The following is a 27,360-nucleotide window of genomic DNA, read 5'->3' as shown; positions in this document are numbered from 1 at the left end:
TGGACTATCCATATAAATACTGTAGCTACAACAGCAGATCAGAAACTGGGAATTCCACAGTGAGTGACTCACCTTCTGACTGTCCAGTGTCTACAAGGCACAAGATAGGGGTGTGATGGAATACTCTCCATTGGCCTGGATGAATGCAGCTCCAACAACACTAAAGGCGCCACCACCCAAAACAAAGTAACCCGCTTGATTGGCATCCTATCCACCACTACAACATCCACTCCCTCCACCACCAATGCATAGTGGCAGCAGTGTGTACCATCTATAAGATGCACTGCAGCAACTCACCAAGGTTCCTTCCACAGCACCTTCCAAATCCACGACCACTACCACTTAGAAGAACAAGGGCAGTAGATGCATGGTAACACCACCTGCAAGTTTCTCTCCAAGCCCCACATCATCCTGCCCTGGAACTATATTTCCATCACCACCTTCTCAAGGGCAATTAGGGATGGGTAATAGATGCCCACATTCCATGAAAGAATTAAATAAGAAGACAAACTTTCCATGGTTTCAAGAGCTTCCTCAGTGACAGTTTTACCCCCCGAGTGTTTAACATTTTTCCACCCACCTTGCCAACTGTTCATTGCAGTCAGTGTTAACCTCCCTGCCTTAGTTCGCAATAGAGACATTTTCTTTGCTGATGGACCTGTTGTCCCTTGACCCTATCTTATTCCCTAACATTTCCCATGCGTTAGGAAGTCTGGATATTCTGGAAAAGCTGTAACCAGCATTTGTTTGTGTATTACCTAGCAGTCTGTTTACTTTGTGTGGCTCTTAGTACATTCAGAGTCTTCTCACTTGGGTATCTCTTGTAATTACTGAGGTGGAGATGCCGGCGCACGACTGGGGTGGGCACCTGTTGGACTTTAACCTGAGACTTGTGAGACTTCTTGCTGTAATTAATGAGAGCAGATCACTTGACTTCAATGACAGATTCCATCGCAGTGAGGTTAGTCACTTTTTTGCTTGTTTCCCATGTTGTGAGTGCGGTATTTAGCACACTGGGCTAAATCGCTGGCTTTTAAAGCAGACCAAGCAGGCCAGCAGCACGGTTCAATTCTCGTACCAGCCTCCCCGAACAGGCGCCGGAATGTGGCGACTAGGGGCTTTTCACAGTAACTTCATTGAAGCCTACTTGTGACAATAAGCGATTTTCATTTCATTAATTTCATTTCATTTTAGATACTGTCTCAAAGTATGTGTCACTTTGCCTCTTCACTCTGTGTGGGAATGCTGGAGAGCGCCTGTTCAAGTCATGACAAGGAACTGTTGTTTTTTATCAGGGTAGGTACTGTGGCTGAGCTTGATATGAGGCTGACATTTCTGCTTTGAATGAAAATGTTTCAAAAGTTGTATACTCACGATAGTTTACACTGTATGACAGTCAGAACTATGGTAACTGTGTGTGTTGAGAATGTTTTTTTAATAAACATTTTATTGAGGTATTTTTGGTATTGTAACAACAACGCAATAAACAATGTACATGAAACTATATACATAGTGCAAAAGCCGTCACCCTCCCTTTCAGGTCCCACCTTTATTACCCCCCTACTCTAGGCTAAACTAACCCCCCCACCACCCTTCTGCTGACGATTAATTTTTCTGCAAAGAAGTCGACGAACGGTTGCCACCTCCAGGTGAACCCTAACAGTGACCCTCTCAAGGTGAACTTGATTTTCTCCAAACAGAGAAAGGTAGCCATGTCCGATAGCCAGGTCTCCGGCTTTGGGGGCTTTGAGTCCCTCCAAGCTAACAGTATCCGTCTTCGGGCTACCAGGGAAGCAAAGGCCAGAACGTCTGCCTCTATCTCCTCCTGGATTCCCGGGTCTTCCGACACCCCGAAAATCGCCACCTCTGGACTCAGCGCCACCCTTGTTTTTAACACCGTGGACATGACACCTGCCAAAATCCCCTAAGCTTCGGACATGTCCAGAACATGTGGACATGGTCGCTGGTCCTCCCGCACATTTTGCACACCTGTCTTCCACTCCAAAGAATCTGCTCATTCGGGCCACTGTCATGTGAGCCCAATGAACGACCTTGAATTGTATCAGGCTGAGCCTGGCACATGTTGCGGACGTGTTGACTCTACTCAATGCGTCCGCCCATAGACCATCCTCTATCTCTCCTCCCAGCTCCTCCTCCCACTTGCGCTTCAGCTCCTCAGTCTGCGTCTCCTCTGACCCCATAAGTTCCTTGTAAATGTCAGAGACGCTCCCTTCTCCGACCCATCCTCTGGAAACTACCCTGTCCTGAATCCCCCTTAGCGGTAGGAGCAGGAAGGTTGACACCTGTTTACGTAGGAAGTCCTGCACCTCCAGATACCTGAATTTGTTTCCCCTCGCCAACCCAAACTTCTCGTCCAGTCAAGCTCTTCATAGAACTTGGTCTTTTACCTCTGTAATGAATAGCATAGCTACTCATGAAGTTAGCTGCTTGGGTTGAGAGACAGAGGGAGAGAACACATTCTGAACAATTTCTGAGGGGTTCTATCATTGAGAGCAGTGAGTTCCTTACAGTGAAAGTTGACCTTGATCACGTGCTTGTTACCTTGCCAGATAAACATTGTTTTTCTTTCAGTGATCTGTCATGGCAAGCTTGGTCTCATGTCACTTTTCAGCCTATCAACTTACATGTTGATCACAGCCATCTTGCATGCATTATTGATCAGCTGCAAGCCATCTGTCAGTCCCATGCACAGGATCCTGATGTTCCAGCTTGCAGAAACTCTAAGTTTCAAGCACCCATTGAACCAGATAGACCATGGAGGTTTTGGCACCTTACTGTTGCAGACTGCCTGACTTGAGCTGGGCTTTGGCTGACCGGTCAGATGTGATGGTCCCTTCTGGTGTCAGATACAGCCAGTAATAATAGATGCCAATTAAGTTGGGTTAATCACTGGACTGCTGTCTCCGTTGTTACGTTAACACTGGGATGCAAAACCGAAGAGAAAAGAAAGGCAAATCACAGGAGAAGGGGAGGGGGGGGGGGGTGGAAGAGGGGGGAGACAGGGAACAATAGAGGGGAACCAGTGAAGTGGGGGGGGGGAGGCAAGAGAATGACAGCCGGAAGGAGGGCATGGGAAACAATAACAAACATGGCATCGACAGGAGCAGAGAACAAGGACAATCTGGATGAACGGCTGAAGTGGAGGTGATCGCGAGACGGCAGCGAAAACCGTCCGGGAGAAGCAAGCAACATCACCAACACCAGATCCATTCGAGTATTGCCCTCTGTAATTTTTCTGTATTTGTTTCCCCGGCGCCCAAATGTATATGTACCCCCCACCCCCCAGTTCCCCCCCCCCCCCCCCACAAACAGATGCCTACTTATGTGCTAAAAACAATACTGCCAATTGTGCAGAGCTGCTGTTGTTGAGCTAGCACATAATACCCTACCAGTTATTTTATTCTAACTTTTTTTTTTGTTTGTTTGTTTGTTTTATTTTTTGTGCGTGTTCCCTTCTCTTCTATGTACATAACGGTAAATATACTTTATTCAAAAACCCAATAAAAAACATTTAAAAAAAAACACTGGGGTGCAAGCTCAGGCAAAACTTACGAAGACCCTGGACTGCCCAAACATCACGGGATTCTCCCGAATCCCCCGATGGCCCGACGCCGGCGTACAAATATGGCGCGAACCACTCCGGCATCGGGCCAACCGGAAGTTGCGGAATCCTCCGCACTTCCAGGGGCTAGGCCGGCGTCGGAGGGGTTGGCATCGCATGGAACCGCCGGCGTGGTTCCGCGCATGCGCAGACCGGCCGGCGTATTCTTGTGCATGCGCAGAGGGTATCTTGCCCGCGCCGGCCATGGCGGAGCCCTACAGAGGCCGGCATGGAAGGAAGGAATGCCCCCACGGCAGAGGCCCGCCTGCAGATCGATGGGCCCCGATCGTGGGCCAGGCCACCGTGGGGGTCCCCCCCAGGGCCGGATCCCCCCTGCCCCCCCGAGGACCACACCAGCCGGCCTACCAGCCAGGTCCCGCCATGTGGGACCATGTTCATTTCACTCCGGCGGGACTGGCCATAACCGGCGGCCGCTCGGCCCATTGGGGCCCGGAGAATTGCTGGGTGGGCCGCCCCCGCCTGAAAACCAGCGCTGGAGAACACGGCAGCTGGCATCGGAGCAGCGGGGTGGGATTCATGCTGCCCACCGGGAATCTCTGACCCGGCGGGGGGTCGGAGAAGGGATCCCTCTCAACCTCTCCTCTTGCACCCAAAGGAATGCAAAGAATAGATTTGGCAACGGCTTGAAACTAGGAACGTCAAAAATACTGCCCAGTCGAAACAAGCTGGAAGGTTTGCAAACTCCACGGGCGTTTCAGACATCGGGTAAAGTTGATGTTAACTGGAAAAATTTCAAACAGCAGTTTAAATTATATATCTCTGCCTTAGACCTCGAAGCGGCTAGCGGAAAATAGCGCTGTTCCTAAAAATGGCTGGATCGCAAGACTTAGGCATTCCGCTTTGAGAATGAGGATGGTAAAAAAAATAGATACTAAAGTAATCGAAATGTTTGACAAGCATTGCGAGCTTCAGATAAATGAAACTTTTGAAAGATATCTTTTCAGACAAAGAGTCCAGAAAGTAGGTGAAACACTTGACTGCTTTATTATAGATCTCAAGCTTAAAGCGCAGACCTGTAATTTTTCCATTCTCTTAGACTCCCTGCTGCATGAACAGATAGTATATGGAGTTAAAAATGAAAAACTGTGTGAGAGTTTACTGAGACAATTGAAGTTAATGTTAGAAGATGCCATTAATATATTATGTTGAGCAAGTGAACTGGCGAAAAATCAATATTCTGAGATGTTGGTCCGTGAAAGTGACACAAAAACGACAACATGGCTGACGCCATTGATGCTGTGGCGCATTTGAAAAAGAAGCAGCCATTTTGCGCATGACATCACGAGCGGCATGACATGCAAATATTGTGGCCACACCCACCAAGTGAAAAAGTTTCACAGATGTAATCACTTTGCTTCTCAGTGTAGAAAGGGAACCACAACACAACAATTTAAGAAAATGGGTACAGTTCATAAGAAAAGAGCTGTGCAGGAAATAAGTTTAAAGAAACATGACAATAAAGTGAATTTTTTCATAGAATTTACAGTGCAGAAGGAGGCCATTCGGCCCATCGAGTCTGCACCGGCTCTTGGAAAGAGCACCCTACCCAAGCCCACACCTCCACCCTATCCCCATAACCCAGTAACCCCACTCAACACTAAGGGCAATTTTGGACACTAAGGGCAATTTAGCATAGCCAATCCACCTAACCTGTATATCTTTGGACTGTGGGAAGAAACCGGAGCACCCGGAGGAAACCCACGCACACACGTAGACCTGACACGGTGCAAGATAAGTTTGATTTAGAAAACTCTTTCTTTGTTGATATAGTTGAAAGTGTAGACAAAGTTCAACAGCCAATTTCTGATGCGGACGATTTTCAAACTGATCTCAATCGTTCACAATCATGATGATTGGACGATTCCAGCAAAAATTAATGGAACCAATATTCCAATGAAACTGGATACTGGTGCATGAGCTAATCTAATAAATCAATCAGATATAGCCAAACTAAAAACAAAACCTCAAATTGACGAAAACAACTGTCAATTGCGGGACTACAGCGGCAATGTTATCACCACAATGGGGATTGGCTATCTAACTTTTCAGGTCAAAGACCAGGAGATTCCTATCAAATTTGAGATTGTAGGACTGAAGCGATCTTCATTGAATGTGCAGACATGTGAGCTACTGCAGCTGGTGAAGTGCATTCACAGCTCAGACAAGATCTCAGCCAATGGCAAAGACCAAATTGATGCCATTATTAACAAGTTTCTTAATGTTTTTCATGGAATGGGAACGTTATCATTCGAATATAGAATTCAGCTTAGAGAGAACCAGTCATTCACCTACCAAGGAGGATACCAGCTCCTTTGAGGGAACGCCTAAAACTGGAACTTGACTGTGTGCAGCAGCTGGGGATAATCACCAAAGTGGAGGAACCAACTGACTGGGTTAGTTCTATGATGCGCGCCAAGAAAGCAAATGGTGACCTAAGAATCTGAATCGATCCTAAGGATCTCAACCAAAATATAAAGAGGGAACACTACCCGATTCCCAAACGTGAAGATATCACGAGTGAGATGTCAGGTGCCAGAATATTCACAAAACTAGACGCAACCAGAGGCTTTTGGCAACTCAAGCTAGATGAAGCCAGCAGTAATCTCTGTACTTTTAATACTCCATATGGAAGATACTGCTTTAATCGAATGCCTTTTGGTATCGTATCTGCATCCAAAATATTTCACCGAGCAATGGAACAAATGATAGAAGGTATTGCAGGCGTCAGAGTATATGTTGATGACATCATCAGCGAATGAAGAAGAACACAACGCACGATTTCTTCAATTCATGCAGCGAATTCAGAAGTTTGGTTTAAAACTAAATAGGGTGAATTGAGTACCTCCAAACTCACGTTTGTAGGTGATCAGATTTCAGCTCAGGGTGTGCAGCCAGGCACTGAAAAAGTTGCAGCCATTATGAAATGTTTTCTCCTAAAGACAAGAAAGCGGTTCTTAGAATGCTAGGTGTGGTAAACTTTCTTGGAAAGTTCATCCCGAATCGCTAGGTGTGGTAAACGTTCTTGGAAAGTTCATCCTGAATCTATCATCACGTACCACGGCTCTCAGAGAGCTAACATGGAAAGATATCGTGTTCACGTGGTCTGAAGAACACAAGGAGTGGTCTGACCTAAAGACAGCACTCATCACAGCACCAGTTCTGTCCTTTTTTGATCGCAAGAGTCATAAAGATATCTAAAGATGCTAATAAAGACTTCATAGGAGCTGTGCTGTTACAGCAGACAGGTGATGGGTAATGACAACCGATTGCATTTGCCTCGAGCGCAATGACACCAACCGAACAGCGCTATTCGCTAATTGAAAAAGAGTGTTTAAGTCTCTTCACTGATATGGACAAATTCCATAAATATGTGTATAGGCACCCACCTTAACAGTGGAAACAGCTGATCATCCTCTCGTATCCATCATTGAGAAAAACGAACGACATGTCTCCGAGACGCCAACGTATGATAATGAAATTTCAAAGGTATGACTTTGAGCTAGTCTACATGCCGGGTAAAGAAATTGTAGCGGATACACTGTCGCGTGCAACTGAAGATCCAGGGACGACGTATTTGTCCAGGTAATCAAAGCTCAAGCAACCCTGATTCAAGAAAGTATACTTGTCTCTGATGAAAAGATGAAACTCATCAAGGCAGTAACATGCAAAGATGAAATGTATGTTGCACTGCATGCGAAATGGTAGGCCCAAAGGAACTTGTTCCAACAACAGGAACATACGAGCGGATCTGAGCAGCGTGAACGGATTCCTGCTTAGACAAGACCGGATTGTAATTCTGACTTTGTTGAGAAACATGATCCTCAGCAAGGTGCATGAAGGCCATCTGGGGATGAAAAAATGCAAAGGAAGAGCTCGTCAGTCCGTATATTGGCCAGGTATCAATGCAAAACCTATCAGAAGAACCAGTCCCATCAGCAGAAGGAAACACTTACAATGCATGAACTCGTCACGACTCCATGGTCGAAGGTCGGCATCGATCTGTTTTTCTTCCATGGAAATTATTATTTGATAGTCATCGACTACTTCTCAGACTACCACGAGGTGATCAAGTTACCCAATTCCACTTCAAAAGTGGTCATAAAGGCTACAAAAGAGGTATTTTCAAAGCGTGGAATCCCATTTACTGTCATGTGTGATAATGGACCATGTTTTGACAGCTGTTACTGGACTGAGTTCTCAACAATACGACTTTCAGTCTGTCACTTCCATCACGCTTCATCCACAATCCAATGGGAAGGCTGAAAAAGGTGTATAACAAAGCAACTACCCAAAAAAGCATTGGATTCCAGAAGCGATCCATACTTAGCTTTGTTAAGCTACAGAGCGACACCACTAGCGACTGGATTCTCACCAGCACAACTGCTGATGAATCGACAGCTACGTACTACATTACCATGTTTACCTACAGCAAATCCTGCCAATGACAATGCTATGCAGAAAATCAAGCAACACAACCAAAATCAGCAATGTTACTATGACAGAACAGCGAAGGATCTAGCAACGTTAGAGCCAGGAGATCATGTGCAGGTGCAGCTTCCAACTGGAGGATGGTCTTGCATGGCACGTGTGATTCGCCGTGCAGCTCCACACTCGTACATTGTTCTAACGGACGAAGGTTCGACCCTACGAAGGAATTGTAGAGTGCTTCTCAAAGTGAAGACAGCTCAACCTGCATTTCCACACATAGAGCTTGACACAGATTTACTTAAGACAACTTCGACAACAAGACAACGAGATGTTATGACTGTAGCGAAGACAACAACATCTGTTGAACAACCACGATTGAGAAGGTCCACACGCATTTAAAAAAACCAGACAGACTCAAATTGTGAATTTTTAAAATTGTCAACACATGGACAATAACAATTCAACCATGTATAATACATACAATGCTCACATCATGTAAATATGTTTGTACAAGTCTCCAAACAAATTCAAAGGACGGGGGAAGTGGCAGTATGGATATTGTATGGTAAATGAAGGGTTAATAATTCTATGTAAAATACATCTAACAACCTGATGGTGATCAAGAGCAGTCATGTAGCTCACGTGACACCCTTGATTCTTGGAGAAGGTGTTTAGGCATGAGAGACAGTAGTCATATGCTGAGGAGATCTGTAGATAGAGTTATAGCGTAATTTATTTCGCCGTAGTGTGGCGACTAGGTGATTTTCACAGTAACTTCATTGCAGTGTTAATGTAAGCCTACTTGTGACAATAAAGGTTATTATAAATAATCTAGTTATAAGTAGTGTTAATAAATTAGCTTTGTTGTTAATCAAGATAGCTTGATGTTCTTTGTTGATCATTACACATCAAAGCCATCCTTATCAAGAAAGCAGAGAATATCGCAGAGTTTGCACATTCTCCCCATGTCTGCATGGGTCTCACCCCCATAACCTAAAGATATGCAAGGTAGGTGGATTGGCTGAGCTAAATTACCACTTAATTGGAAAAAAATAATTGGGTACTTGAAAATTTAAAAAAAAACTCTCTTCATCGATTGATGAAGACATCGTTGGACATCATCTAGGAAGGTGTTACAGAGGTAACCCAACAGCATTAGAAGATGTACAAGCAGAAAGTGAAACAGAACTCCCAGAACAAGGACAACTTCTAGTAAAGCACTCCTGCTATCATCCAACTTGCAAATGTTGAATGCACAGAGATGGGAAAGAATGAAGTAAGAACAGGAGTATGCAATACAATTCCTCAAAGGTCTTACAATTCTAAGTGGTCTCACAATTCAAAGTGATCAAACAAGCTTGACTTGAAGCAACACCGGGAAATGCAAAGAAAATAACCTCTCACTTTCTACAACTCCTTCTGAATACTCTGGTTATCTTTTATGATAGTTATCTTACTTGCTCTAATTCTTAATCTGCTTCCGTTATGATGTGACAGAATATCCAAAAAATAATTAAATATGAAAATGTTATGCAATTTTTAAAAAACAATCTAATCATGCCAGGATAAACATCTTTCAATAAGATGATAAATTAAGTAAAATAAGGAAGTTATGCCACAGAAAAAGATTTTAACTACGTCAGCAGTGAGATCACTGACACAGTATTGACTGTAATTAGTTGGTGCACACCATGTGCAGGACTATGCTGCATGCGGGTTTCCAGGAACCCGAGTTATTGAGCTTATCTACATTTCAAATTTGTGGTACAGTGTTAAGCGACCATATGCACCTGCACTAGGTGCAAAATACATGTTCAGGTGTTTCAGGTATTACTGAATACATGGGGATGAACACAAAATCAGAAATGGCTACCTCAACATCAGGTAGTCAAAATCATGAGCAGTAACAGTCAGGCTGAGAACAGACACAGTATAATTACATTATCATACATTATTTTGAACTTAACAATTAGCATCAGAGCTTCATAATGGTGTCCGCACCCTTGAGGGGTGAATTGTGCTGTTTGCCAGATTGATGCAAGTATTGGCTCATGTGCAGTGAACCTCCACTGAAATGTTGCAGATCAGTATTTGAGCACTGCTTATTTGACACCAACGGTGCCATTCTGGAGCTCAACACTCCAGCCAAGTCCTTCTCTTGGAAGATGCAGTGTTGAACATCAGGAAGGAACTCCCCTGACACAAAAACATGACGCAGTGGTTTGCACTGCTGCCTCACAGCACCAGGAACCTGGGTTCAATTCCAGCCTTGGTGACTATGTGGAGTTTGCACTTTCTCCCCACGTCTGCGTGGGTTTCCTTCAGGTCCTCCAGTTTCCTCCCACAGTTCAAAGATGTGCAGGTTAGGTGGATTGGCCATGCTAAATTGCCCCTTAGTGTCAAAAAGATTAGGTGGTGTTACTGGGGATAGTTGGCAGCATGGGCCTAGCTGGGGTGCTCCTTCAGAGGGTTGGTGTGAACTTGATGGGCTGAATGGTCTCCTTCTGTACTGTAGGGAGTCTGTGATTCTACAATTCTATGAATAGGTCACCCCACTGATGTGTTCAACTGAACATTCTGTAGCTGAACCTGTGTGCAAATCACTATCTTTAACTGCCACCCCCCCTCCCCCGCCCACCCCCTCATTGCAGTCCCCATATCTCAACATTTGCATGTGCTTCCTCCGGTCTATGTTCTACCCGGGTGTGACCGGGCTGTGCCAGGGTATTGGGGGAAGGGGGATGCGCTGGGGCAACCTTTAAAAATAGTGTCCTGATCCTCATGCTTCTGGGTTGCTGGTGCGATGGGTGAATCAGACGCCCTCCCCCCAGCGACACGTTGTGGGTCCTGATCTTGAGGGACTTTTTTCGAAGAGTCGCACTATACAGTGGAGAAAGCCACCATTGCTGTCGGCGACTTGAACACCGCTTTTCCCGTCTACCCTCAGCCTTAAGATTTATCAGGAGATGGCGGTGTAATGATAATGTCATTGAATGAGCAATCCAGGGGCCAAGGATCTGGGGATATTTGAATTCAGTTAATAAAATCTGGAATATAAAGCTGATCTCAGTAATGATGAGCATGAAACCATCATTGATTACCGTAAAACCTAGTCTGGTTCATTAAAGCCCCTGTAGGAAAGGTAATCAGCCAGCCTTGTCCTGATCTAGTCTACATGAGACTCCAGATCCACAGCAATCTGGTTTACTCTTAACTTCCCTCTTAAATGCTCCATCCAGTTCATGGAGGAATTGGATATAAATGTCAGCAACACTCAGATGCCAAGAAAGAATTAAAAAAAGATGAGCATGGTGGTGTCAGTATCTGAGCTTATAACTGTAAGTATGCAATCAAGTGACAAGTTTTGTACCTTCATCATGCATGCTTTGATGTTCCTCACCTGCCTGTCAGTTGTGCCTCTTAAGCATCTGAAAGGAACAAGCCACAAGGGTAAGGTTGGGGTGCGAGGTAAGGGGGAGAGTGAGAAGAGAATGTTTACAACATCTTCAGCTTGTAAATCTGAAGAATGTGTAGGGCGACGGGGGTGTGGGATGTGAGAAGGAGGATTAGACATGGGATTACCAGCATATTCAATGGTTTCAGGCTGGGTGCTAGTTACAACCTCAATAATGGGCTTGCCCTCCAAGGGGTTGGAGACATGCAGCAATGCCTGCCATTCTGGTTAACCCATGTTTCCATCAGTTGTGTGGCACCTTGTCCTGCAATAGAGAGAGAGAGAAGTATGTCAGTGTGTGCGGTGCAATTTATTTGGCTGCTTTGGTTATTATGATTTGAATAGCTGGCAGTGTACGCAACCTGTGAGATGTGGTGTGAGGCTTGCAGCAGTGTTAAATGTGCGAGGGTGAAGTGAACCATATGAATGGAAGGGATGAGGTCTGAATGATAGAGATTTGTTTTATTCATTCAAGGGATGTGGGCTTTTCTGGCTAGGCCAGTATTTGTTACCCATTTGTAATTGGTGAGTTGCATTGTTGAATCGCTGCAGTCCATGCAGTGTAGATGCACCTACTGTGCTGCTAGGGGAGGGAGCTGCAGGATTTTAACCAAGTGACATTGAAGGAACGACGATATATTTCCAAGTCAGGATGGTGAGTGTCTTGAAGTGGAATTTGCAGGTTGTGGTGTTTAGAGACGAGTGTTGGGGGTGTGGTGAGTGTTGCGGGCAGTGGCTGTGGCAACTGGTACAGTTTATAGAATATGGCATTTGAAGATGACCTTCATTGCTCATGTAAGGTCATTGAACCATTTATGGCACTACATTCAGGCGCCGTGGGATTTGGCGGCTGGCAGCGATGACTATCCGCTATCACTGTTATCTGGCCATGTGTCTGGAGGGCCTCTTTCCCACTGGTGAATAAAGGACATTTCTCCCCCTTCCTGTCCCTCCACCAGAACCTGTAGGTCAGTGAGTGCGAAGCTTAGAGCTCGTGCTCTCCTTTATTGTGCAAATCCTCACTCTTTATCCTGTGAAGTTCTCTTCAACCCTAACTCCCAGCACCTGTTGCAGCTACAACACGCATCTCCTTTAAGAGAGATAGGCTAGCATTAACCAGTACTAGCTAGCTTTAAACGACGCGAGCCATTTAAAATTGTTCATGTGTCCAGGAAATGAACAACATGGTTAACATGGGTTGGACACAGAGATCACTCATATAAACAGGCAGCATGAAGATGACACGCTGGCTGTAATGCAATCAACAGATGTGAATTAATTGCACATTGTGATCCCTCTACTGGTTTTTGAAGCTGTCCATTTAACCCCAAAGCAATATGTTAAAGATCTACTTTCCTTATTTTGATGCTGTAATAACTTGAATTCTATCCACTTATCTGTTCCCATATATTTTGCTGTAAGGAAAACAAAACTAAGATATACATGAGTAGTAATCACACTAAACAAAAGAGAGTGCAAATCAGTAGAAATTGCATAAATTTACGAGGATAATGACCACCTCACTTAACATTTGAAAGAAGGATATGATGGATTCTCAAGTGCAATGGGAATGTGCTACATGGAGAGATTAGAGCACAAACTGTACCATTTACAAGGTATAGACTCAAAACTGGAGGATAAATCAATTGAACCCAGGAACTACCCTTTGTCATAGCAATCTAGATATCTGCCTGTTGACATGTATGTGTTCTTAATCCTGCTCATCTTGTTCAGTCCTATAAAAGTGCTCATTTTTCAGTTTCCAGTTCTAAAAGCTGCCCATCTGAAATGTCATTTATTTTTTCCACTCGTGAATGTTGCAGTGACCATTACTTACTTATTGCATTTTCAATGTTGTATTTCAGATTTCCATCATTTTCAGTCTTCATTGTTTGTACAAAGTGTTAAAATATGTGAACATGTACAAATTGGTGCACAGCCACTGTTTTAGGATGACATCTCCAAACTGGAACAATTTCCCTCCCTTTGCTCAGTAAATTTCCCATTGTCATCTGAAGAACATTTTATTAGTGTTACTTAGACTGAATTAATGTAGGAAACAAGTAGCTTTACCAGATCAAACCTCTGGCTGATACACTAATTCTTAATGCAGCGTCATTCATTGTGCAGAGTATTACGATTTTTTAAAATCACAGTATATAGACTGACAATCGATCCTAATCAGTTTTTAAAATAATTTTGTTGCCACTTTTATTGGAGCATAAGTAAGGTTTGGGAGTTGACAGGCAATGAAATTCAGAAATATTTTGTGCTGCTTATTGCAAAATGATAACAGCTGACAGTAAAGGCAGTGGGTGTATAACCACAAAAGGGAGTTGCTTAATTCTAAGGAACTCGAGTAGCAGAAAGGCCGTGGAAAGCAAAAGACCTCTGGGAAGAATGACTTAAATGAAGGACTCTTTATTAAGAAATATGATACCATCAGCTGCTAACAGAATTACCACAAACTCCATTCGAACATTAGCTTGTGGTGCTTATTTTGCCCAGTTGTTTACGTTCTTTGGTTGCATATCTGGGAAACACCTTTTTTTCTGAGAAGTTTAAGACAGATGCAATTACTTAATAATGTTGACAAACGGATCTTGAAGAAGGGGAATCTTTAAAAAAGAAATTGTAACTGAGGAGTATATTTTGCTAATTTTACATGGAAACAAATGGACACATGAAGCTGAGAACTTAGGTCTCCTTCTGAATATCTTTAAACACCGATTAATTATTCAGAATTAAATGCGATACAATCAATGTGGCATCATTTTCAAAAGGAAAATGCTGACTTCTGCTCTCGTGTCCACATTACATTCTTTTTTCTCCTTTAAAATAGATTGACAACATAGAGCTGAATTTCCACAAAGGTTCCCTTGTTCACTCAGTGTATCTTTGCACAAGGAGCTGGGAAAATCCTGAAAAAATGGTTTAACTGCGACTTGAGTAATTTGCTAAGGGATTTTTGTGACTTTTTCTCCAAAGTTACAGTCCTCCAGTGCGGGAAGCCCCCCGCAGAAAATCAGCCCCATACTTTATGCAATTTACCAGATTTTCTAAAACACAATATGTAAATCTTGAACAACATAATGTTTTCCAGTTACTGAAATTGAGATCACAAGTGGATGATGCCCAGATATTGATGGCTGCATTATCGGATTTAGAACCACAAAATCAATATTATGTTTAGATTGTATAATGAGATTCCAGGAATATTGGTAATTTCTTGATACATTACTGGTTATTTGATAGGAATGTCTTGCTGTAGCCAACTATGGCTTAATTTGTAACATTCCAGCCTGAGTCAGAAGGCTGTGTCTTCCTAAATTTAGCAATCAAAAGACGGGCACTCCATTGCAGTATTGAGGGAGTGCTGCACTCTCAGAGGTGCCATCTTTTAGACAAAATATTAAATGGAGGCCCAGCTTCTTCCTCTCAGATGAACATAAATATTCCATGGCACTGTTTGTAAATGAGCAGGGGTGTTCTCTAATGCCCTATCTGACATTTAATCAACCAAAATTGTGTTGTCATTTTCTCCTTGCTTAGTCTGAAAATTGGCAGCTGCATTTCCTTCATTAAACAACGACATCACTTCTCTTTCTGCACGTCCTGTCCTTACTTTTACATTTATATGTTAAGTTCCTTTGCCTGTGCATATAACAGGAACAATAGAAGTAATTTTGGCTTTGCATGATAGCATAAAGCAGATTTGCTGTTGGTTTTATGTCTCTCTTAATTATCAGTTCTATTCCCTACAGTCCTATTGTCTACAGTGCAGAAGGAGGCCATTCGACCTATCAAGTCTACACTGACCCTCTGAAAGAGCATCCTACCCAGGCCCACTCCCCCGCCCTATCCCTGTAATCCCATAGCCTCACCGAACCTTTTGTCGGCACTAAGGGACAATTTAGCACGGCCAATCCACCTAACCTGCACATCTTTGGACTGTGGGAGGAAACCAGAGCATCCGGAGGAAACCCACACGGACACGGGGAGAAAGTGCAAACTCCCCAGTCACAGACAGCCAAGGCCAGAATTGAACCCAGGTCCCTGGCGCTGTGAGGCAGCAGTGCTAACCATTCTGCCACTGTGCCGTTCAACTCATTTAACTCAATAAAAATGCAAACATACAAATTAGGAGGAGGGGTAGTCCACTCGGCCCCTCGAGCCTACTCCGGGATTTCTGTAGCTCTTCCTCCAAAGTTACAGTCCTCCAGTGCGAGAAGTCCTAGCTCCTAACTTCAAACCTATGTTCCTGCCTATCCCCCAATAACCTTTCACCCGCTTGTTAACCAAGGATGTATCAAGCTCTGCCTTAAAAATATTCAAAGATTCTGCTTCCACTGTCTTTTGAGGAAGAGAGTTCCAGATTCTCATGATCCTCTGAAAGAAAAGAATTCTCCTCATCTCTGTCTTAAATAAGCGATGCCTTAGTTCCAAACAGTGACCCCCTAGTTCTAGATTCTCTGACCAGAGGAAACATCCTCTCCACGTACACCCTGTCAATAATCTTCAGGATCTTAAAGTTTTTGATCAAGTCACCTCTTACCCTTCTAAGCTCTAGTGGATACAAACCTAATCTCTCCAACCATTCCTCATACGACAGCCCGCCCATTCCTGGTATCAGTCTAGTAAACCTTCTCGGAACTGCTTCAAATGCATTAACATCTTTCCTTAAATGAGGTAAACCAATACTGTACACAATACTCCAGATGTGGTCTCATCACTATCCTGTACAACTAAAGGATAACCTCCCTACTCACTGACCAATATTGCTTATTTTACTGCATGACCCAAAGTCAAAATCCCCGCCCCCTCCCAACCCCTGCTCCGGCCTGTATACATGAGTCATTCTGTAATTATACCTTTCCACCACTAGTAGAACTACAATATTTCTATTCGAGGGATGGTATAACTGTAGTATTACAGGTTGGCATACACAACTTCCAATAAGTGTGGACATAGAAATGCAAATGGAAAAAATCATGACGTGCCTTGTAGCCACTTAAAATGGTAAACTCACGATTCAAAATGGCGAACGGCAAAGGCTGATGGGAAAGTCAGCCAACAAGACAAAAACCAGCAGCTGCAGGTTGGCTGTGTATTTACCTCTGGAAAGGCCAGACAATATCGATACCAGCAACCATCAGCATAACAAAACAACAGCCATCTGCATACTAATGAGCAAATCCCCGGGAACAATAAGAAACATTTAGACACACAAAGCAAAACCAGACTCTTCGGCGCCAGCAGGAGCCTACACAAAAGGAGGTGAACGAGCACCTCAAGACCGCCCATCGATCAGGGAACCGCTCCAGCACTGGAGAAAATCGAACCAAGCGATTGGGACAAAGTCCAATCACTCGGGACCAGGTACAGGGTCCACCCCGAAAGGCGGGAAGCCCCTGGGGACTATAAGAATTGAGCCCCAAGTTCAAATCGCTTTCTTCTTCTCCATCTCTTCGCTCTCTTCACGCTATTCTTCCTGCCCGGGTCACCCAGCAACAACGAACCAACATTGACCGTGACCAGAGCAGTGAAGATCAAAATCGTAAGTCTTAATTCAACGCTCGCTACGAGATAGGCGCTCCTAGCTACCAATCCGTACCAACTTCGAATCCCGCAGACTCAGAACCTGAACGAAAGGCCATTTGTTTCCCTGACCTGGTGGGCCAGTCCAAAGTTAAGTATAGGCCTGTTAGTTGTAGAAGTAGCTTAGACGTTGAATTTGTGCATGAGTAGCGATTACTGTGTGTAATAAATGTGCTTTGATTTAAACCTTACTAATCGGTGTATTGGATTATTGATCATTACTCGGACTTGAACCTCGTGGCAGTATCATAAAGATACCTGGCGACTCGAGAGCAAAGGTAATAAAACAGAGCAATTGAACTAAGGCAAAATTAGCAACATTATTTGGCGACATCCTGACGGGACCCGATCTAGAAGTGGAAAACCACTCCGGGAGAACCCAGAATTTGAATTAGAGATCCAATTGGAAACAGAAAACCACAAGTGTTCAAACAGTTCTGATCAATACTCATAATTTGGAAGTGTGTGTATGCATGTGTAACTAACAGGGCGATAAGGTAAAACTGATAGATTTTTTCTTGCGACCAAACTGTCGGAAGTTTGTATTTCGGAAAGTAGCGAAAGCCATACCCATATTTACAGCACCGCCTTAATACCCCTGTCCCAAATTTGAAGAGCAGCATTCCGATTAATACCCCTGTCCCAAAATTTGAAGAGCAGCATTCGGATAGGAAAGATGGCAATGCAGGCAATGCAGCGCCTAATGAACCCAGAGGAATTTGCGGTCGCAGCGACCAGCAGCAGTAGAGTGGGACAATGTCCCATTTGGGAGGAAGAGATCAGGAAATATCTCAAAGGGAAAGGATGGCCCCTTTGGAATGAATTCTGTGACAATGAGGAATCAGGCCCCGGGAGTATAGGACATACTTGGTGGGAGAACCTGAGTGAGATCCACAAAAAGAGCTTAGGGAAAGCTCGCAAGCCGATGCCAATCGTGTCCTGCTTGGCACAATTGCGAGGCACAGAGGAGGTCGTTAGGACACTCCGGAAAGAAGTTGAGGGCATACATCGAATGAGTAAGGTCGATGTAAGCGAGGTAGAAAAGGAGAATTTGGAATTGAGAAGGAAGTTGGCAGCAAAAGATGTCGAGGTGGATGACGCCAAAAGGGCTCACCAGTCTTGTCTGGCGCACTTCAGCAGCTTCCAGTCTCAATACGAAAAGGCCTATCAGGACAGGCAACGTGCAGTCCTGGTACGTGAGGAACAGGAAAAGTGGGTAGAAGCATTACAGAGACAGTGTAGTGACCACAAGGCAGCATTAAGAGCACACCACAGAACAAAGACAAAGCACGCTAGATCACGCAAAGTGCCGGAAGCAGATTGCAGAGCTGCAATCGCGGCTTTCAGTTCAGAAAGGTTTCCAGGAAACCTTTGGAGAAAAATTAAATCAGGAAGACGGCCCTGATTGGGAAGAATTGAACGAAACAGCGCAGAGATATGTTCAGGGAACATGTGCGCAGGGAAAGCCACAAAAGAGGAAAGCGCCCCAACCCCCCACACAGCAGATAGTTCAAGCTCCAATGAACCCAGTAACCACCCACCACACAGCCACACCGGACAATGCGGAATTTCTATACTCCACCCCCTTAACCGCGACCCAATTACGGGACGCGTGCGATAAGATCACACTGTTCCTCCCCACCTCAGATCCCCACCATTTCTTTGCCACAGTCAAGCATCAGGCGACCATGTACGGCATGGATGAGCGAGAGCATGTAAAGCTCACGGTTTTAAGTTTAGACCCTTCAGTAGCAGCAGCTCTTCCCGACCCACAGAATGTAGGAGGAGGCACCCTTGCAGAAATGCATACCACGATCCTGGATGCGATCGGGTATAACAGGGGTGACCCCGTAGATGGCCTCAACAAATGTAGGCAAAAGAAATCCGAGCACCCCACAGCGTTTGCTGGACGCCTGTGGGTCCACTTTGCAGCAGTCTTTGGAGACTTAGACCGTGCCCATTTGTCCCCAGACAACACGGCCAAATGGACCTGCACCCTTATCTCCCATGCCACAGAAACAGGACAGAAAGCCTGCGCGAGTTATGATCCCTCAGAGGAGGCACATAACGAGAAGTGGGTAGTGAAAAGATTGTCCCGCGCTTGGGAGCAATCTATACAAAGTAAACCCGCAGTCAAGAATCCAGAGGAAAAGCAGGCCGGAGCAGATATGCAGGCAGTAAAAACACACCAGAACCCCGCATGGGTGAATGAGGGAAAGAACAGCCCCCCACCCAAGTCACAGGAGTGTTACAACTGCGGACAGTTGGGACACTTCGCAAGAGAGTGCAATGCCCCTAAAAAGCCACAGAGAGCCCAGCAGACGGGCACTCTGAGTAAGAAAAAGACAGAGCCCATTCATAGCGTTAGCGCCCGTCCAGATCAGACAGACTTGACCGGAATGGACTGCTGGTGTACGGGCTCCCCCCGTTGGGTCTGCGACACCCTTTGGGATAGGTCCGGACGACCGGTAGTTGCAGCGAAAATTCGGGGACAGCCCATCGAATTTCTCTGGGACACAGGAGGGTCCCGCACCACAATACACTCCTCCACCATGTTCCAAAAAGACACGTGGCCCACTACAGCCACCATCACCCTCAGCGGCTTTACAGGCCACTCACAGCAGGGACACATCACAGCCCCTGTACCCATTCAAATCGATACCATCACCACCAAGCACCCCATAGTCTTAGTTGACCTGCTCCACACAGCAGAACACATTCTGGGAATTGATTTCATGAATTCCCATAATCTTTCATTCGATCCAGTCAACCAGTGTGTCTGGAAGATGGCAAAATCCGCAAGAGCCCCTGCAACGCTCAACATAGGAGAGTACACGAACAAAATTAGCGCAGTAGGTGAATTTTGGTTCAACCCGACCACGCTTAGTACGGACAAGCAGGATGGGGCAGTTCTGCAAAAGAACAGGGCAGCATTCATGACCCACAAGCACGACTGTCGACGGATAACTGGCTCCGTACAAATAACAGGACCTGACCCTAGACTCCAAAAACAGTATGGATTTCCCCAAGAGGCAGAGGGAGAAATCTCCAAGGTAATAGAAAGCTTATTAGAGCAGGGCGTACTTAGATCAGTAGCCTCCACTAATAATGCCCCGATTTGGCCAGTGAGAAAGCCCGATGGATCATGGCGACTGACCATCGATTACCGGGAACACAACAAAATCACCCCCGCAGCAGCCCCCACAGTAGCAACAAGTCCCGAGACCATGCTCAAGCAGGGACTCAATTCCCGATTCTTTACGGTTTTGGACGTCAGTAATGGATTCTGGTCCATTCCATTGGCAAAGGCGTGCCAGTACAAATTTGCCTTCACCTTTAAAGCATAGCAGTACACGTGGACATGCCTGCCACAAGGCTTCCACAACTCCCCCTCCATTTTCCACCGACAGCTGGCAAATGGTTTAGCCAAATTCTCTCACCCCGAATGTCTGGTTCAGTATGTAGATGACCTACTACTGCAGACAGACACCAAGGAAGAGCACATTGAGCTTCTGTCCGAACTCCTGGAACTCTTACACTCAATCGGTTGTAAAGTCAACCCCAAAAAGGCCCAGATTTTGGAAGAAAAAGTGATATATTTGGGAACATTTATCACACATGGTAAACGCGAGATCGAGCTTAAAAGGATTGACTCGATTGCTAAATTGCCCCTTCCCCAGAACATTTCAGCCCTCCGGTCGTTTTTAGGACTGGTTGGCTACTGCCGAAACCACATTGACGGTTTCGCCAGCAAGGCAGCGCCCCTCTCAGACCTCCTAAAAAAGGGAGCCCCCTGGGAATGGCTTCCGCAGCATACGGATGCTGTGGACTCTTTAAAACAGGCACTCATAGCAGCCCCCGCACTACTAGTTCCAGACCCGTATTCCACTTACGCTATAGAGGTAGCGACCACAGACCGCACCCTTTCGGCCGTGCTCCTCCAGGAACGGCACGACCAGTTAAGGCCCGTAGCTTACGCCTCCAGAATTTTAGATGCTGTGGAGCAGGGATTTTCAGCCTGTGAGAGGCACCTGCTCGCAGTATTTTGGGAAGTGCAGTATGTTTCACATATTACCGGACTGAACCCCATTACAATTCTCACCGAACACCCCCCCACCCAACTTTTACTGGACGGACGACTCAAGGACGGTACAGTAAGCCAGATTAGAGCAGCTAGATGGACCCTTCTCTTGCAGGGACAGGACATCACTGTTAAAAGGACAAAGACGCACACCTTTTTAGCCGACAACTTACAGTACCCCGGAACCCCCCATGAATGTGAAATTATCTCTCCACACCACAACGCAGGCCCCTTTATCGCTAAAACACCTCCCAGAAAGATAGGTAGTTCAACCCAGAGCCCCCAGCACACAGACACGTGTGAGTCCATAAAGATCTATGTGGATGGATCTTCCACAGTCTTGGATGGGAAGCGCATAACAGGTTGCGGAATCTATGTCGAGGACGCGCAGGGACGCGCCCTTGAGGAAATATCGTTAAAACTTCCAGGCCACTTAGGCGCGCAGGCAGCAGAGCTCGCGGCCATCGCGTATATAGTGGAACACCCAGATTCCTTCCCCAGCCCAGCAGACATATACTCGGACAGCCTCTATGTCTGCAACAGCCTCACGGAATTTCTGCCCCTGTGGAAAGCAAGAGGACTTGTTTCCGCAGACGGAAAACCCCTCCCCTCAGCCCCATTGCTCCGTCACATTTTAGAGAGAGCCCAGAACAGGACTTTTGGGACAGCCAAAGTTCGCAATCACCATCGTTCCTCCCCCCATGGAAATGTGAAAGCCGACGCACTGGCCAAAGCAGGTTCCAGGCATGGATATTTTTGGACACCCCCCGAAGGCGCATCAGTGAGTGCAGTTCAGGTCTCACAGACAAAGATCAAGGATCTAGTGGAGGCCCAGAAGCAGGACAGCAATCTCAGGGAGATTGTAAAAGGAAAATTTCCAGCTCCCTATGAGAGGTTCAAAAATGCACTGACCACACATGACGGTGTGGTGTTAAAAGACGCCCTTTATGTGGTTCCTGAACAGGACAGGAATCAACTGATTTGTTTGTTCCATGACGGTCATGGACATCAGGCAATCGATCCCACTACAGCCCATCTCAAGCAGCTTTGTTGGAGGCCGAATTTAAAGGATGATGTAAATCACTACATCGTGAATTGTCTTATCTGCGCCCAGAATAATCCGGACAGATATGCCAAAAAGGCTCAACTCAGCCACACCCGACCCGTTAATGGCCCCTAGACTAACCTCCAGATCGATTTTATAGGACAATTTCCCCCTTGCAGGAATGGCTATAAATATGTACTTGTGGTAATTGACACATTTACGAAATGAGTGGAAGCATTTCCAGCCCGCACAAACACTGCAAAAACCACAGCCAAGATTTTGACCCACCACATCTTGACAAGATGGGGACTCCCCCGCAACATTGAATCCGACCAATGCTCCCATTTTACGGGAGGTGTCATGCAGAACGTCCTCACGCTATTTGGCATCAACCAAAAAATTCCACATAGCATACCACCCACAGTCGAGTGGTATCGTGGAGCGCATGAATCGGACCCTAAAATCCACCCTCAGAAAAATGGTCCAGCAGGACAACACCACTTGGGACTCAGTCCTCCCTTTTGCGCTGATGTTTTTGCGTAATACAATTTCTACTTCCACAGGTTACACCCCACACACCCTCATGACCGGATGCCCCATGAAAGGCACTGAATTTTTGTTAGGTTTAGACTTGACCAGCCCCGAGGTGACGGCCCTCACACATGAAAAAGCAGTAGAGCAATTAGTTGAAAATGTTAAAACGGCTCAGCTAGCAGCCACAGTAAAATTGGGCACCAGGAAGAAACAGAGCAAGGCTTATTTCGACAAGACAGTGCATGCGACTGAGTACAGTATAGGGCAGCAAGTCATGCTCTCCGTATGTAACCCCAGCACATTCCTGTTACCAAAATACTCGGGTCCGTACTCCATTGCGGACAAAGTAAGCCCTTCCGTATATAAAATAAGGTATCCCAACGGTAAGACTGCGTAGTTCCATATCAACCAGCTGAAGGCATATGGGACACAGTCGAACCACGCACACCACGTCATGCTCGGCGCAGCACACCACGCCCCGCCCACAGCCAACGTAACCCTACCATCCCCCAACACGTCCAGCCCAGCCACGGACTCGACCTCGACTCCACCCCCGAAATATACACTCCGCCCCGAAACACCCACAGACTGCAGCAGCAGAGACAGCGACTGTGACTCGGACGATAGCCACAGCACCCCTCCCTACTATCCCCATGCAACAGGACCCACATCCAGCGACTCCGACTACAATCCAAGTGATCCCTTCATGATCACTTTCCTAAATAAACCCCACCACCGACCACCGAACTACACTGACGACCCCGATTCTGTCCCCACACAACTAGACACCAACTATTAGCACCGAGATAACTCGTTCCAACTCGTCCGCAACGACGAGAGCGAACCCACCTCACACCATGCAGCCCTTTCAGCCCTGATACACTCAAGCGTTTGGCACCCGGGAGAAGATGGCGACCTTGGGTCTGACTCCCAAACCGAGAACCCCTTTGCGACCCTGTTCGCAACCGAGAACTGAGGTGTCCAGATGATGTTTTAAAAGGAACCGCTTGGGAGAAGTGGTGTCCTTTCTGATGGAACCTGCAGCATGTTTTATGTTGTTTGTCAGACCGCAACATTTTTTTCACGGACCCACGCGTTTTTTGGCCGAAACCTCTGAGGACTTGCCCACAGAGATTTGCTATTGGCCAGACGCTAGTTAAGCGGAACTAGTTTGTCTGCAGAGACTTGTTCAGGTCCCAGACGCCAGTTCAGTGGAACTTGTCTGTCGACATAAACCCAGACCCCTGTTCATAACTGCCCTTCTGGTTCGAAGGAAAGAATCACTACGGCAGCCCCACCACGATGACTACTTTTCTTGCCCGTTCTTGTTGGTTTCTCAGGCAGTGGAGAAACGGCTTGGGACCCGCCCTGCCTGGGAACCACCCCTCTGGTCAACTTCGCTCGGGTAGGAGAGACACGGCATTGGTAGCCGTCCTACCCGGGGACTCCATCCAACTCTTACCCGTCGCGGCCCATACGCACCTCATTTTGGAAATTCTAGTTCAAAAAGTTTTGTTTTGTTTCAGGTAACCCTTAGGTTGCCAACCACATGCTATTTACATCCTGAAACATTTGGATGGTAAATTGCGCAGTCTACGAGACGGCTCACACTGGTTCATTATTGGGAAGTGTGTCTTGTCCTAAAATTCGGATTTTGAAAAATAAAATGAGGGAATCACACATAGTGATCAATTATAAAGGGAGTAATTGGCACTAAAGGACAGACAGACTATTGTACGAGATGTTAAACAAAGATAGTTACAGACACTATGCTTGTTTCCACAGAACTCCAGAAGCTCCAGGACCGGAGAAGAAAAGAAAAGAAAAGGAAAGAGAAGAGCCATGAGGACTTCCTTCACATGGATCATCACCATAATAATGGACATTTGGTTGCGAGTGAACGCGAACCCCACGACTTCAAGCCCCCCCCCAGCCGTTAATGTTTCACTTCCCCGCAGTACCCAGAGTCCAGTCACCAGCGACACCACATCATCGTGGTGTGCCAGGTTTATAACCTGGTACTCTCTGTCATATGTAATAGAAACCTTACTGGTATTGGCGATACTCTGCTGCATCGTGCAGAATATGCATCCAAGGAAATGGAGAAGGAGAGCCTACCGCGCTCGAACCCCGGTATATAGGATCAGATCCCCTATTTTCGGATACGACCAGACCCCTGACCCCCGCGATCTATAATAACGAGCATTCATTTGCGGTTTTATTGTAAATAAAGAAATGTAAAGAGATGTTCATGAGCAAATTGTACGATCCTGAGCTTGACTGCCAGGCCAGGAAAAATATGTATAAACTGCTATGATTTTGTTTGTATGGTTGAGGAAGGTAGAATAATGAAATGTTTAAATGAGTGTAGTGTATCAAGAACCGTTAGAGATTTCCAGTTTATAGTTTTGTAATGCATGTCTCTGTTTGACATAGCGCCCTTAGAATTGTCAGTTAAAGTTTTTTGCATAGTTATGGTCAGTGTAGAGGCCATGAGGGAAGTGCCCCCCCCAGGTCAGGGAATGGAAAGCAACATAGTTATGTGATCCTTCATGCTTCGTGTTACAAGGATCACAAGGATGGAATGTAGCCACTTAAAATGGCCAACTCCCGATTCAAAATGGCGAATGGCAAAGGCTGATGGGAAAGTCAGCCAACAAGACAAAAACCAGCAGCTGCAGGTTGGCTGTGTATTTACCTTTGGAAAGGCCAGACAATATCGATACCAGCAACCATCAGCATAACAAAACAACAGCCATCTGCATACTAATGAGCAAATCCCCGGGAACAATAAGCAACATTTAGACACACAAAGCAAAACCAGACTCTTCGGCGCCAGCAGGAGCCTACACAAAAGGAGGTGAACGAGCACCTCAAGACCGCCTATCGATCAGGGAACCGCTTCAGCATTGGAGAAAATCGAACCAAGCGATTGGGACAAAGTCCAATCACTCGGGACCAGGTACAGGATCCGCCCCGAAAGGCGGGAAGTTCTGGGGACTATAAGAATTGAGCCCCAAGTTCAAATCGCTCTCTTCTTCTCCACCTCTTCGCTCTCTTCACGCTATTCTTCCTGCCCGGGTCACTCAGCAACAATGAACCAACATTGACCGTGACCGGAGCAGTGAAGATCAAAATCGTAAGTCTTAATTCAACGCTCGCTACGAGATAGGTGCTCCTAGCTACCAACCCGTACCAACTTCGAATCCCGCAGACTCAGAACCCGAACGAAAGGCCATTTGTTTCCCTGAGCTGGTGGGCCAGTCCAAAGTTAAGTATAGGCCTGTTTGTTGTAGAAGTAGCTTAGACGTAGAATTTGTGCATGAGTAGCGATTACTGTGTATAATAAATGTGCTTTGATTTAAACCTTACTAATCGGTGTATTGGATTATTGATCATTACTCAGACTTGAACCTCGTGGCGGTATCATAAAGATACCTGGCGACTCGAGAGCAAAGATAATAAAACAGAGCAATTGAACTAAGGCAAAATTAGCAACAGCCTGCATTTGCAATTTTAAAAATATATCACATAGGGTGCGATTTAACCACCACTTGCGCCTGGTGTATATCTGGGCACACCGCTTAAAAAGCGGGACAGGCTAAAATTGAGATTCGGAGAAAGTGGTGGGGTTGAGGGGCTTTTTGTCTGTAAAGCCTTCAAGCCATCTTTAAATATTGTGGATACCCATAACAGGGGCAACTATAGCTGCTGACTGTCTGCCCTACCAAATACTCTTGGTTATATGCTGAAGGTCACTTTAACTCCCTTCAGCCTCTAGCTTCACAGCTGAAGGTTATTGCTAATAAGGAATCAGCCTTGTTTGTTGTGATAATGTTTCACAGTTCTCAAGTGGATTCTTGTGAGTACACGTGCCATGTCTCAGATGATGATTATTTCATTGTATTTCAATCAAACTTTGAAGCCTGAACAGTTTGTCTGACCTCTAGGAGGGTCAGCAGCCAACAGTCACTTTGGGGGTTCCAGAGATTGGGCACCTTTAAAAATGGTGCCCCGATGTCTTGGTACACTGAGGAGTTCCAGCGAGCAAAGCTCCTCAGTGCACACAGCGGGGCTACGTGCAGCCTTGGCCGCGAGCTCCCAGCTAAGTCCCCCTATTTAGCCTGGGTGCCGTTTTATAGCATTGTATTTCTCGGCGCAGCAAATGCCAGGAAACACGCGGCTAAACGCTGTCATTATTTAGTTAAATCTCGTGTGGTGCTCACCAGATTGTGCCGCAGAACCGAGGTGTGCGTCTCTACGCTGGTGGAAGGCGCGGATGATAGCTGTGACGCCTCAATGGTGATCTCCTCGGAGCTCTCACTTGAGGTGGTCTCTTCAGTGGCAGCAGTTGGGGGACGCCTCTGGATGACCCAGCCTCATCAGATGGAGATCATGCAAGAGAATGGACATGTGGTCAGTGAGAGGGAAGGATCATTTTGTCTGACATGACCAACTCACTTGAGACAGATCAACTGGGTGAAGGGGCAGTGGATCCTCACCTCTGTGGCGCAGGCCAACCTCACTGTCAGTGATGGCTTCCTCCTTGGACAACCCCACGATCTCTAGGGACTGTT

General features: G+C 45.9%; 1 protein-coding gene across 2 annotated transcripts in view; it reads left to right on the top strand.

Annotated features, from left to right (window-relative positions):
- gab3 (GRB2 associated binding protein 3) overlaps positions 1–27,360 on the top strand; it is a 174,422-nt gene that overhangs the window by 31,083 nt on the left and 115,979 nt on the right. Inside the window, exon 1 of one of the 2 annotated variants that reach the window (XM_072505606.1) lies at positions 1,201–1,296. The exons of the other annotated variant lie outside the window; for it this stretch is intronic. Within the exon in view, the coding sequence (XP_072361707.1) occupies positions 1,210–1,296 (87 nt within the window). The 5' untranslated portion in view covers positions 1,201–1,209. Of the gene's footprint in view, positions 1–1,200; positions 1,297–27,360 lie in introns of those variants that run through there. 2 annotated transcript variants of the gene reach the window in all.

The sequence above is a fragment of the Scyliorhinus torazame genome, chromosome 5, assembly GCF_047496885.1.
Source record: "Scyliorhinus torazame isolate Kashiwa2021f chromosome 5, sScyTor2.1, whole genome shotgun sequence".
Lineage (NCBI taxonomy): Eukaryota > Metazoa > Chordata > Chondrichthyes > Carcharhiniformes > Scyliorhinidae > Scyliorhinus > Scyliorhinus torazame.
The sequence above is the reverse complement of the archived record's forward strand: the minus strand, read 5'-3'. Positions and strand labels throughout refer to the sequence as shown.